Source organism: Eutrigla gurnardus, assembly GCF_963514095.1.
Source record: "Eutrigla gurnardus genome assembly, chromosome: 4".
Classification (NCBI taxonomy): Eukaryota; Metazoa; Chordata; class Actinopteri; order Perciformes; family Triglidae; genus Eutrigla; species Eutrigla gurnardus.
This window is the reverse complement of record NC_139918.1, coordinates 18,842,014-18,855,245: the sequence shown is the minus strand read 5'-3', so window position 1 is coordinate 18,855,245 and position 13,232 is coordinate 18,842,014. Positions and strand designations below refer to the sequence as shown.

General features: G+C 44.9%; 1 protein-coding gene across 1 annotated transcript; it reads right to left on the bottom strand.

The window, feature by feature from the left end:
* Positions 1-33: 33 nt before the first annotated feature.
* Positions 34-12,395, bottom strand: LOC311011759 (apolipophorins; the record flags this gene model as incomplete). Its single annotated transcript, XM_084006888.1, has 38 exons — positions 34-44; positions 162-355; positions 443-657; positions 772-864; positions 949-1,065; positions 1,207-1,344; positions 1,646-1,729; positions 1,820-1,979; positions 2,066-2,208; positions 2,306-2,494; positions 2,597-2,808; positions 2,897-3,080; positions 3,229-3,387; positions 3,527-3,660; positions 3,954-4,109; positions 4,192-4,372; positions 4,457-4,533; positions 4,608-4,761; positions 4,882-5,051; positions 5,317-5,408; positions 5,868-6,050; positions 6,137-6,321; positions 6,408-6,563; positions 7,241-7,324; positions 7,409-7,527; positions 7,603-7,761; positions 8,022-8,166; positions 8,522-8,674; positions 8,913-8,948; positions 9,117-9,282; positions 9,668-9,771; positions 10,221-10,363; positions 10,443-10,620; positions 10,717-10,854; positions 11,079-11,244; positions 11,484-11,554; positions 11,636-11,802; positions 12,374-12,395. 38 exons carry the CDS (start codon positions 12,393-12,395, stop codon positions 34-36), a joined length of 5,238 nt encoding a protein of 1,745 aa, XP_083863014.1.
* Positions 12,396-13,232: the final 837 nt, after the last annotated feature.

The following is a 13,232-nucleotide window of genomic DNA, read 5'->3' as shown; positions in this document are numbered from 1 at the left end:
TGTCTGAAGACTCTCTGGGTGCCTCTTGGTGTCTCAGATCCACGCTGTACAAGGTTTCCATCACCCTGACTCTCAGCTGTCCTACAATTAGACGAGGTCCAAACTAAATCACATGGCATCATGCAATGTTAAATTACTATTACTTTCAAATGAACTTCTACCTTCAATGAGGGTGTCGGACTGTCCCAGCACCCCGTCCAACCCCAGGACCGGAGGCAAAATACCAAGGTTAGCCATGGAGTGCCTCAGGTCCCCGGACATAGCCAGCTGGAGGCCCCGGGCGTCTTTTAGAGACCCTTTGACCTGAGCCAGCAGAGTCTCATGCCCCTGCGTATAGGAGCCATGCAGAGACATGCTGGAGGAGACAGACACAGTAAGTAAGTCCAAAAGGAGACATTGAACAATGTTTATATACATCATATATGATCATAATTACACACACCTGTCTGAAGACATGTTGACAGCCATGTTCACATGCAGGTCGGTGACAGAAGGCAGCAGACTCTGGGACACGTTCACCCTCAGTCCCAAGGCTCTGTCTCCCCTCTGGTAGGAGTGGGACATCTGGGCGTCCAGCTTCACCCTGTCTTTCCCATCAGCCCTCACATGTACTGAGCTACTTCCTGCACCGGCCACCGCGTCTGCGGTGGCCTTTACCTTAACATGAAAAACAGCAAAGTGAGAAGCCGGCTCAGACACCTTTATAAGAGTTTTTACTATTTTGCGACCGCTGAATGACATCATTTGACTGAACTTTGAAGTCATGCCCACCTCTACTGTTTTGGGAATCTTTGATTTGAAGGGGTGGCTGAGAGAGGAATAAAGACCAACTGCCCCTGACGTTCCATTGAGCTGTACAGAAAGCTAAAAAAACGAAACCATAAATCCTGTTGATTAAACAATATTTAAAATGATTAATAATAGCAGGAATTAGTTGATTTTACTCACTTGGCACTCCTGTCGCTCTATTCTCAGTTTCCCTCTGGCCTGATAATCAAAGTCACTGTTGTTTTTGGGGGTCCAACACACATTTCCCTCCACTATAGCGGAGGAGGGGAGCGGCAGCTGTAACAGCAATACAAAAGGAACCGGTCATAAGTGTGGCCTTTTCTACTGTAAACTATAGTCCATGCACATCCACCTTCAACGCTGTTGCATCACTTATCATAAAAAATTTCTTTTTCCAGAGTAGAGGGGCTGGTTTACCTGGAGCTGATGGCTGAAGTTGGCTCTAACTTTTACCGCTTGGTGATTGGAATGCAAAGAGTTAACGTGAACTTGTCCGAAGAAAGTCAGTCTCTCCTTGCTGCCGACCCGTACCCTCCCTCGTATGTCTTTCTGGGTCTGAGGAGGATATATTTGATTTAATAATTTTACACACATGTTTTGATATCAAGTATTTCCCTGAAGTTACATCATACTCATCAGAGATCAAACAAATCCACCGCAACATTTTAATAACTCTCATTACATGAAATGGTCATGAGACTCATGTTTTGTGGATGATTATTATGCATATTCTCTCTGTAATTCAACTTGTAATAAAAAAAGAAAAAGGGAAAAAAGTGGGATGTTGAATTTGATTGTCAGGAAACTTTTGTCTCTTTTAGGTCAGTGTTTTGGCTTTTGACGGCTGGTAGTTTACCTGGTTGCTGGTTATCGTCACACAGACTTCCGAGTCTAATGGAATAGTGTCAGAGCTGAACGGATGGACGAGTGCAGAACAAACCTAAATATAGAGGAGGACCACAAGAAAACATCTCTGAGCTCTTTCTGTTTAAGCATGACGCGTTATCAAATCCACCTTTGCTACACTTACAAAAGGGCTTGGTGGCCGGTATCCGAGGGTGAGGGTGTGGATGACCTCTCTGTTGCCGTGGAAACCAGCTTTGGACTCCAGGATGTAGAGGCCTTTCAGGAGGTCGACGGTGAAAGTCTCCCGCAGGAGCAGAGTCTGAGGAAAGTTCTGGAAGGGCTGTCTGTGCAATGTGGCATCGCTGTTAAAGTCAGCTGTTTGCTTGTTATATCGTATATTAACAACCATCCATTGGACTGAGACACACACCTGAGCTGGAGCATTGCCGTTTTCTGGTACATCTTCTTGTCCTTCCTCAGCTCCTCCACGACGCCCTCGAACCGTAGTTCTGTGGGAGGACTCTTCGGCTTTGAGAAGGTCATCTGCAGTATTGCTTGCCTCTTTTTCAAATGCTTGAAGAAGTTAGCAGATAGTCATTCTATAAAGTGTGAGAAGTATTTAACTTAAACCCACCCCCTCCCACAGGCGCGGCTCGGTGTCGCCACCCACCTTGTCCACGGTGTTCAGGGCAGCGGCGAGGCTGACGTTGTGCTTGCCATAGGTGGAGGCCATCTGCAGGGTGTGGCTGAATTTAGAGGTCTCCAGGGAGACGTCTCCTCTCAGAGGAGGAGTCCACAGCGAGCTCAGTGAGCCGGAGGCCTTCACACTTCGCTTCCCAACCACACCCCAACCCCCTGCCTGGAGGAGGAGGAAATGCACGTGTACAGAAAAAATCCCCATCGTGAAAACAGAATAGAATTTCCCTGAGCCAAATTATAATTGAATCATAATCATCCTCACTTGGATGTAGGTGGCAGCCTGCGTGTAGAGCTCCAGGCGGGCCTCCCTCTCTCTGCCCCTGTCCCTGTAGAAGGCCTCCAGCATGAGGTTGCGGACGGTCAACCACTTGCTGGCCGTCAGCTCTGAGGTGAGCTGGAGCGTGTGGCCCTGCTGCCGGCTCAGTTTGTGGGCAGTGTAGATGTACAGCCACGGCGTGTCCATGTTAAATGTGCCTGGACGGTAATAAAACAGACATGACCGACCTCTGACCTCACTGCCGGGCTACAATAACAACCTGAAAATCCACATGAGGCGTTTTACCTTCCCATTTTCTCTGCAGGGCGTCTTTAGGAGGGCTTTTCAAGTAAAACCCAGCCACCAGCGGCGAGCCGTTGTTGTAGTTGATTTTGAGGTGAGTGCTGCTCTCTGACCCCAGCTGCCTCAGGTGAGAGTGCAGAAGCTGAGTCCTGTAGTTTAAATTCTTCTCTGGCACCTGGAGGCTGAACTGGAACGACACAAGAGGCAATATTTCATTTTAGTTTGGACAAAGAAAAAGATGCATTTTGTGCTTAGAAGATGTAAATGCAAGGCAATGCGTTTTTAAACGTACATGTGTGTGTTGGTTTGGAATCAAATCTCAGAGTCCTGTTTACCTCCAATGTGTAGCTGGTGTGGTTTGGTGTGGATTGGTTTTTGAAAGACTGGCTCAGAAGAAGTGTGCGTTTGTTGTTGATCTCATCCCAGTGTTTGCCGTAGCTCACGTCCAGGGAGGATTTCACGTGGCGGCGGTTCTCCTCGTGCCTGAGGTGTATCTGTGGACGCACAGAAAGAATTTTCCTGTTTGACCCCAACTAGGAATGAGCAGCATAAGCATACACGGAAGACAATACTATATAACTGAGAAATATTAACACATTTTCAGTTCATATTAAGGTGTCAAACCCCAGATACCTTGTGGTTGATAGAAGCTGTATTAGAGCAGTAGAATTCATGGTCCGCTCTAATGACGTATGTCAGGTTTGAGTCCCTCTCGCTCCTCAGTCTCTGAGACGTGTAGCACTCCTGCCGCAGGTGTCGGGCATCGCCTGAATAAGGGTCAAAGGTCAGAAAAAATTTGAATTAGCTGTACTAGTGAGATATTTGTTCCTGGCAGGAGCAATTTATTGTGGGCTGATGGGATGTCATTAAGGTTCAAATGCATTCCTTATGCTTAAGAAAGCATGCCATTTTAAATGAAAAAAAAACAAAATGTATCACAGAAAATATGTACTGACAGATATACATTTGTGTTTTTAGGTGATTTGCTCCTTTACTTTGTTATGAGGGTTTACACCTATGAGTAGCTGCTTCACAACACACACGTTCTTGAGTTTCTCACCTCCCAGACCATATTTGAGCCTGAGTGCAGAGCTCCACAGTGAGCCCTTCTGCTCCATCAGTCCCAGCATCCTGGTGCCAACCACACCGGGTAACAGGAGCTCAGCCTCCACGGAGTACTGCCTGCTGCTGCCGTCCCGCCTGCGCTCCAGGGCCACTGATGATGACACAGCAAAAATGACTTTAAATGTTTTTTAGGGGTAATAAATGTGTGTTATTTGGTCGTGTTAGTTGGTTACCTGACAGCGAGGCTGTTTCTCTGAACACGTTCTTCACAGTGGCAGAGAAGCCGCTCTTCCTGCCAAGTCCACGAGTAACATTAGCAGAGAGGATCATGGGATGTCCGTCAGCGGCCATTTTGGCTTCAAGGTGATAGTGCGTCCTCTGCTCTGACAGATGAGTCTGAGAATCGGCCAAACCCTAAAGATAACAAAACAATGTTTTATGAATGGCAAGTCATTTTAAGTTTGAGTCCAACCCTAAAGAATGAATCCCAATGCTTACCATGATGTAATAATGAGCACCATCGATCACCAGCTCCAGCTTTCCTGACTTGATCTTCCTCTCTTGTTCAAGTTGCCCTGAGAAAAACAACACATTATCAGCTGTAAACCCCGATGAGGGGTTGTTGTTGTTGTTTTCTCCTGTGACCTACCGTGTATGCTGATGGTTTTTAGAGGATGGGTGATCCTAAGCAACAGTCTGTGGGGGTTGAAGGTCAGGTCCAAGGACATATCCCTGGGGATGGAGGACTGGGGTGTGGCCAGGAGGAGGTGGATGGAGGCCTCTCTGGGGAGCCAGGTGCCTCTCTGAAACACAAAGTGGGACAACATTCGCCCCTGTGAGACTTTGATAAAGAGATCTCACACAGGGAAATAGAAAGAGAGAGTCATCTGAAAGACTAAACCGATCCTTGTATTTGTTCACACCTGAGGGAGCAGTGAGTAGGCAGCCTCCAGCAGGTAGTAATGGAGGCCTCTGTCCAGCTTCAGCAGCCTGACGGAGAGGTAGACAGGTCCTGGAGCAGGGAGTGAAACACCTGTGGCCGGTAATGGGTAAGAGGCGTTGGAGCACAGCTGCCAGCCGACCATCTTGGACCCTACAGGGAAGCAGACAGACATGATTATTATCATGTGACCATCAAAGGAAGTCACATAGTTATAGCTGACTGATTCAGAACAATTTTCTGATTTGAATGATTTGATCAGAGGAAAGAAAATATAATAAAACAGATTTTTTTCTATCAAATGTCAGGCACGTAAACACAGCCGCACAGAAAAGCTCACTCATCAGTAACTATGTGAAAGGCTGCCAATGTCTGTGTGTCATGATTGATATAATTAGCACAGTGTTTGAGGACTTACAGGTCTTTGGTGTGCAGGTGCTCTTCTGGACTCGATTCTTTGGCCCCTTTATCTCTTCTCTGTGGTCTCCGCTGATCTGAAACACTCTGGAGCTGAAACCCGGAAAATACACACAAGCATATGGAAACCATTATTCAAAACACGTGTCAAAACTACAATATCATAAACGCTAACAAGCAGACGCTATGTTTAATTTAGTTTATTATCACTCTAAACACAATAAATGCATACTTTGTATTCACTGCAAACATATAATGATATGTAATAATAATTATGTGTTTATTTATTATAGCACCTCTCATAGAACATGATTCACAAAGTGCTTTACAAGAATACCTCTTAAAATAAAACCATAAAACAATAAAAACAATCAATAAAACAGATGTGATATGAACAGATGTAGTGGAGGACGTATCAACAGGCAAAATAATTCAAGTACTATATATGTATGTTTATATTAGAGGCTAAAACATTGTATTTATTTCAGATTTTCTTTACCCATATAATACATGTACTCCCTCTCTTCATCCTTGTAATAAGGCAACACTCACCTGAGAGATATGATGTCCATGACGTCCTCCGGCGTGTTAAGCGTGACCCGGGCGTCCCGACCCTCCTGCAGCTGAACGCTGCCATCCAGACTGGTGGAGCTCATCAGCTCCGAGACCCAGTCCACTGCAGACTGACCCAGAGCACCGTCGACCCCCATCCTGGCAGACAGCGCCACGTAGGCACTGGGAATAAAGATGGCAGTTACACTCGGCCGAGGGCCACAGGTTGGACTCCGAGGTCGCTGTTACGTGTGATAATATCCAAGTACTTGGGTTTGATGTATCCAGTCAGGGAGAAGTGAGAAGTGTCCCTGTAGTTGACGTTGCCCTTCAGACGCAGCGAAAGGAGGGAGGTCGTGTTGATGCTCAGCTTGACGGGCATGCCGGACAGAGACGGTAAAGCCAGCTCGTCCGTCATCAGCACGGCCCTGTGGTTCAGCTGGACCTCTTGGCCCTGGAGGACGAGAAGGAAGCAATGGGAAGGGGTGAAGAGACAGAGACGAGGCCGGCGACCGAGAGGACAATCTACCTCCGGTTTACCTTGAGCAGTTTGACAGTCAGCCCCGCCATGCTCAGCGACAGCTGCTCAATCTGATGGTAGAGATCTTCGCATGTAAACACGCTGAGCTCGTTGCCAAACACCTTCACGCCGACCCAACACTTGGGCCGGTTCTCCTCGGTTCGCCTCCCAAACAACTGACAGGCACAAAACAAAAACATCTGGTATTATTAATGCAAAACTTGACATGAAGAGAAATCCTAAGCTATAAAAGGCCCCTGCAATGTAAACGCTTTCTCACTTGATAATGAAGTTGCTGTTCAATAAGCATCCTTTAAAAGTGTTTTTATATACATGTTTGTACCAACATCCAGGGTATTAAAAGTGAAAAAAATATCCTCTCTTTTTCCATTTACTCTTTGCTCTTCATTGGTTAAAATGCTGCTTATTTTGGTTAGAGCTTGATTGAGCGATTGTGACATTTTAAACAAAAATGTCAAATATGTGATTTTGGCATTCACTGCTTTTCCTTTCAATTCTTGTAAAATGATAGATTTTGGGTTTGGCACTGTTGCCCAAACAAAAAAAAGCTATTTCTTAACTTGTATGGGTCAATAATTCGGTTGATCTAGGAAATAATTATAATTATCAATCAATAATAAACAGTAATTGTAAGTTGCAGCCCTCATCTTTACTTTAACTGATCCTCCCCAGTTGAGACGACTGTCTTACAGCAGTCACAGTGACTTACCATGGCCCTTGCCTGGCTCAGATAATTGCTTGTACCAGTTGAACACGTTTGTTTTTCTGCTCTATGGCCATCATCTGGTTTTCTTCTTGTGCTTTTAGTCTCTCTGGACTTTCCACTTTGTGCCGCAGACTCTCCATCGGAGTCGTGGCTCCGGTGGCCAAACATGTTTTTCAAAAGTGGTTCAGCATTTTCGACGTGAACGTCCACCTTAGATGGGAAACAAAATGCTTTTAAGATCATATTGCATAAAAAACTTTAATACACATTTAGGAAAATGGATACCAAACTCACTTCCAGAAGGTTATGGGCTCGGCCATGAAAATATAGCGTCAGGTTGGCAGTGGCAGATCTCGGGAGAAATGATTTAGGAGAGAAGACCACAGATGTTTCCACATTTGTAATTCCCATGCCTGAAAGAAACAAAGAAAACCTCAGACATTAATTCTGTCTCGCTTACTTTGAAGCTGAAGTGAGGCCGTCGTTACCTGATGAAACGGTGTGGTCTGAATAGGAGGAGTATTTCAAAAACTCTGCTTCAAAGTCTCTGCTGATAATGTCGTCAGGCAGCGACTCGACGAGGACCTGCTTCATGGGGTCCTCGCTCCTCAGGACATTAGTCAGGTGGCTCCACACATATGAGCCCACTAGATATGAACCAGATAAGAAAGCAACATTTTTACACACAGAAAGCACTTTAATTGTGCAACCCAACATCTAAGCAAACACTGCTCTATTACAAGTAGAACTATATTTCTGCAGTTTATGTAATATAATGTTGTGATTCACTGTCACAAATGCTTTTAATAGATACAGAATTATGGAACAAATAAAGTGTTTCATATTTTTCCCAGGGAGAAGCGGTTATGTGCGTCCCCTCTACAAACCACAGAGGTCTAAATCAGACCTTGGCTAGAGGTCTCGTCCCTCAGTGTCGTCTTCACCACTTCAAACACATCCTGGTCGGGGCAGCGCAGGAGCTGCTGGTATGCAGCGATTCTGACCTCGGGATCCTCCTGGGAGGATCGGTACAGCTGCAATAGCATCGATCTCTGAAGGAAGGAAACCGATGTCAGTCACTGGTGTTAGACTGCCAATCAACGCTTCACCTCCACCTCGACTCATCATGGATCAATTATAAAGGGCCTTGTCATATAAAAACCTTTCATGTTTACATCTGAGTGACTCTTGTATATTGAAGAATGTGAGAAAGAAATATCATGATGTTATTTTTGCACATGACTTAAAATCTAAGATATTATTGTATTTTGGGTCTTTACATGCTTCAATGTAAAAACAAAAAAAACACATTTTCTCATACAGTCTGGAACACTCAGTTTTAGTGCCCATCTCTGTGTGTGTGTTTTTTTCACTGATATCTTTAAGAATTAGTCATAATTAACTCACATCAGCTGAGCAGGGAAAGCGTCTGAAGGCTTGGATGGCAGCAAGTCTCAGCTCCAGGGCCGTTGAGGGGCCGAGCATGAAGCACTTTAGCAGCGGAATGAGGGTCGTAGAAGAGAGACCGACGTTTCCTACTGATTTCAATGCATAAAAAAGCTGACGGGGTGACAAAATATGCAATTTAGGCATCGTTTATCTACAATTGTTCAAGGTTCAGTGTCAGTACATGATGTCGGAAAAGCACCTGAACTCGGGTGGATTGTTCTCCCTCGCAGCCCTCCTTAAGGGTTTCCTCAAGCGTCTTAATGAAGGTCTGCACCTGAGGAAGTTCGCTACAGGAAGCTGGAGACCTTTGGCACAATTGATAGACCAGAGACGATCCAGCTAACAGCACCTTGGACCGCAACTCCGGGACCTCCACCAGTAAGGCCTAACACAGACAGCAGAGACACAGTATGCACTGAGTATATGCAAGGCATATAAGAAATGAGGATGCTGGGTACTTTTCTGTATATCTCTGACATGAACTATAACAGAGCGTAGCACTGATGAGACTGAGTGGATAAGGTCACAATGAATGTCACATTGAGGTTCCTACATTGATGGAGCCGATGATTTGTGGCGATGGGTGAGGGATGAGGGCCACGGTGGTGAGAAAAGCATCGGACTGCTCCTCCTCCAACTCCCTGCTCCTCATTAGGTCGGTCAGCAGAACAACGCAGTTTTCAGATCCACAGGCTGGTAACGCATCCAGTAAAGGCTGCCTGTCCAAACAGTTCATCAGCATCAGTATCGACCAGACAGTATAATGTGGTGTTGTGAAAAAAGAAAGGCTGCTAGCTGTCCACCTGCTGCTTCCTGTAGCTTTATATTTCAATCTTCTCAAAGATGGTGTGTTCTATTGTTGAGCCAGTGAGTCATACAATGAACACATGAGGGACTGCCACACCTTACCAAAAGCCTTGTTTATAATTATTTTATCAGTTACACCTGTGTTTGACAAGTCCAAATGTCCTCTATGACATTAAAGGGACTCTTTAAAATTGAACTTTAATCCAATTTACTGGTAGTGCAAGATATTATATTAACGCTAACGAGCGTGGACTAGATATGAGTGCTCCGTTATACAATACTGGAGGAAATACTGACCAGTCATTGCGACACTTGAAAGACGCTTCTTGCCAAAGTGTCTTGAGTTGAGAAAGAGTCAGATCTCTCAGCTGGAAAGCCAACTGAAGGAACTCCTGTGATACCTGGGATAAATTCAAAACACATATATGGACTTTTATTATAGACATCATAAGACAAATTAAATTTACTCTTTCAACTATTACTACTAAAAAAAAAGCAATTGCCTCCTGCAGAACTGTGAACACGCTTGTTCTCAACGATCTCCCACTAATGTCAACGAGTGTGTCAGGCTCTAGTTCTGACGGCTTCTTTTAAACACATCCCATGTAAACAGGCTATGATGAGGGTTGCCAGATTTGGTTTGACTGGCCTCCTGTGTATTAGAGACATTATCATGATACACAGCAAACAAGCCAACGGGTCTGGCAGCTTACGGGCTACTTCAAAGTCATTCATTTGATGAAAAGGACTGCATCACCTCAAGTGTTAGACAGGTCAGCTAAAAACGTACGATGAATGTTCCATAAAGATAAATACGGTTAAAAGCTGAGTGGAAGCTGTTGAGTCCTACCAGGCGTGGGTCTGAGGTGAGGCTGCATAACATCCTGACAGTTTGACTGGCTTGCTGAGGTGTTGACGCTCTGGCTTTTCCTGGCCTTGCAGCCCCCTTGTCCTCAAACTGCAGGTCAGTCAGCACGCCAAGACGGAAGGAATCTGCATGAACATCGAGGAGAATCAGGGTCCGTGTCTGTAGAGCAGTACGGTTACTAAGGGGTGAGTACGACTCACTGACCTGAACCCGAAGGAGTCCCTGGCTGGGCTCTGAGCAGGAGCAAGGTAGACACTGTTTGGGTCTTCACCAGCCCTGCAGTTCTGGACCACGTTGCCATGGAAACGGCTTCAGTACAGTTCACCTCTTCCATCACTGTAGACCCGTGCCTCTGAACACAGTGCAGCTCGGATTGCACTGACTAGAAAAAAAACAAATGTCCCATCAAGAAAGCATACATGTTATGCAGTTACTGAAAAAAAAAACACTAATATGACATGAAGGGAGTTAAACTCACTGTATCTTCAGCTAAAGATACTGAATGGGGCCAGAAGTTTGCCATCCTGGACTCTTGACACTGTTTTAAATCCCTGGTCTTCAGCAGCACGGGTCCTCTCCTCTCATACCTGCTGGTGCATGTCCCGTATAGATCGGTCTGAGAAAGAGGCGTTTAAGAAAAGTCATATCATCAATATGTGAATGCACTATATTATGGCAAGATGGTGTTAATCAATGTTATTTTCTGTAGCAGCAGAGGTGGAATTTGTCAGGCTAGAAAAGGTTTTATTTTAAAAACTTCTAAAGACTGAGGAGCTGGTTTGTATGCATCTTACAAATTGGGCATGTATTACATAGAACATAGCCCCCATTAACCCTCACCTCCTTTTCCAATTCCTGTTTGGAAGCCATGCGGGACGTCTGGAGCATGCTCAGTAGAGCCCTTTTAATGTTGAGGGCCCACACCTGCTCCCCCTCCTGGAGACAGAGGGCTGTGACCTTTCCCCCCTGGAGAGAGAACTTGAGGCGCTTTCCCTCCAGTGACTCCCTGGGAAACAAAAACACCAGATGAGCCCCCCGAGAGCCGGGAACACAGACAAGCGGAGCATCTGAACCGAGTATCAAATTCATAGGGAAAACAATTGTAGCATTCCAAAAATGATCTGGACATGCGCTTGGAATGCTGCAGGCATTCAAAGAAAAGACAAAACCGCATGCATGTATGCAAAGTAACTCACTATATGTTGTAAAAACACTCCAAATGGTATGAAATCTACAGAATATTACCTCAAGCTCTTTAAACGTTGCACAGAGTGTTCCTTCTGAGGGGAAAGCCGCTTTATCTGTGGATTTCTAATCTGTTGGACAAGCAGGAATCATTGACTTTTTGTAGTTGCCTAATTATTATTTTTTTCCACAAGCACTAATTTAAAACTGACCTGCATCACGAGGTGACAACTGGAAACCACATCGATATCAACCACACAATCCAAAGCCAGTCCGTTCCTGCCAACGTTGGAGCCATGAAGGGTTGTGGTAATTGTCGTGCTATACCTGTAAGTATACCTCACCCCGCTCTGATAGGACAAGTCTGGGGTAGGAAACCCTACAGACGTGAAATAATAATCATAAGATTCAACAAAGAAAGGTGCCACAAAGGCACATTTTGCAGTAAAAATAATTCAAAGTCTTAAATTCAAAAGAAACATTGCCTTTTGTCAATAAGCATGCATATACAATGTAAGCAACAAACTGGATTCTCACCAGCACAACTTGAATCGCAGAGATTTGGTTCCGTCTGAAGGCAATCACCTACTGCATAGACAAATTGGCATAAAAAATCTCAGATATGACAGAAAGATGATCTCAAAGAAAGCCTGCAGAACCTCGATAATGAACACCCAGAGTCTCTGTCATCATGACCTTCGTCAAGTCAACTCTACTTTCAATGAAAAGTGAAATGGCACACCATTAATGAATACAGCACACAACAAAAGCCGTGAAACTCACCATGCAGCAGGAGAAAAATGAGTACAAGATTCAGACAATTGAGAAGTAACAAGGACAGAGCCATAGCAACCCGGAGTCACTGCAGAGCTGGCTGCTTCCAAGCCTCTTCATGTAAGCGAGATGAAAACCAAGCACTGTTCACAGCCACTGAAAGACCACGCTTGTACATGGGCTTCCACAGTGACCCATGGTGCTCACGGCAGCCAATCAGGAAATACCTCCCAAGCTAGAGCTACAAACACTCACTGAGCCAATCACTTGACACAGCACCGGGCGGGCCTCGGGGAAAAAAAGGGGGGTTTTCTTATTTCCCCCTAATAACTTGGACAGACATAAGACATGAGCCACATCTAAAGGGAAGATTCTGTTTATTGCAGGAAAGGCAAACGTGTTGAAGCAGCATAATGACCTGCAGGGATAGACTAGGACAAAGTAACAACACTCATGTAGTCCAATAGAATTGTACTACAAAACAAAACCTGCCATTATAATGACTAACGTGAGGATACACACATTCTTACACAAAAAGGCTATACAAACTGTCAATATAACCACAATAAACCACACAACCAACTTATCTTAAGACAAACCACTACAGTGGAAGTAGTGTCTTATGGATAACAACTATTGAAAAGTGGAGATTTTAATAAGTATATTTGTCAGAAATGTGAAATAGAGGCCTGCACCACTCAGCCACTGTCTTCAGTCTCAGAGTGGGTTTATGCTAAATTACCCATCACGCCTTCCATCCCGGTCTCCTTCCCCCGGCATTACCCAAGCTGCCTGCCACCTATTTCCACGATGCACCCGCCGACGCGGTCCACACCCGTGCTGCGACGTCAGTTATTGCGTGCTACTGGTTGACGCTGCGTTCACAGACATAGAAAAATTGGAAATGTCACTACATCCTCTGAAAAAAAACTGTTAACCCGCGTTCTCCCCAACTGTTACGTCATGGAATAGCAGTAGTAATTTATATTTTGAAATAGTATACGTTAGTACGCTCAAATATAATTAAAAAAACAA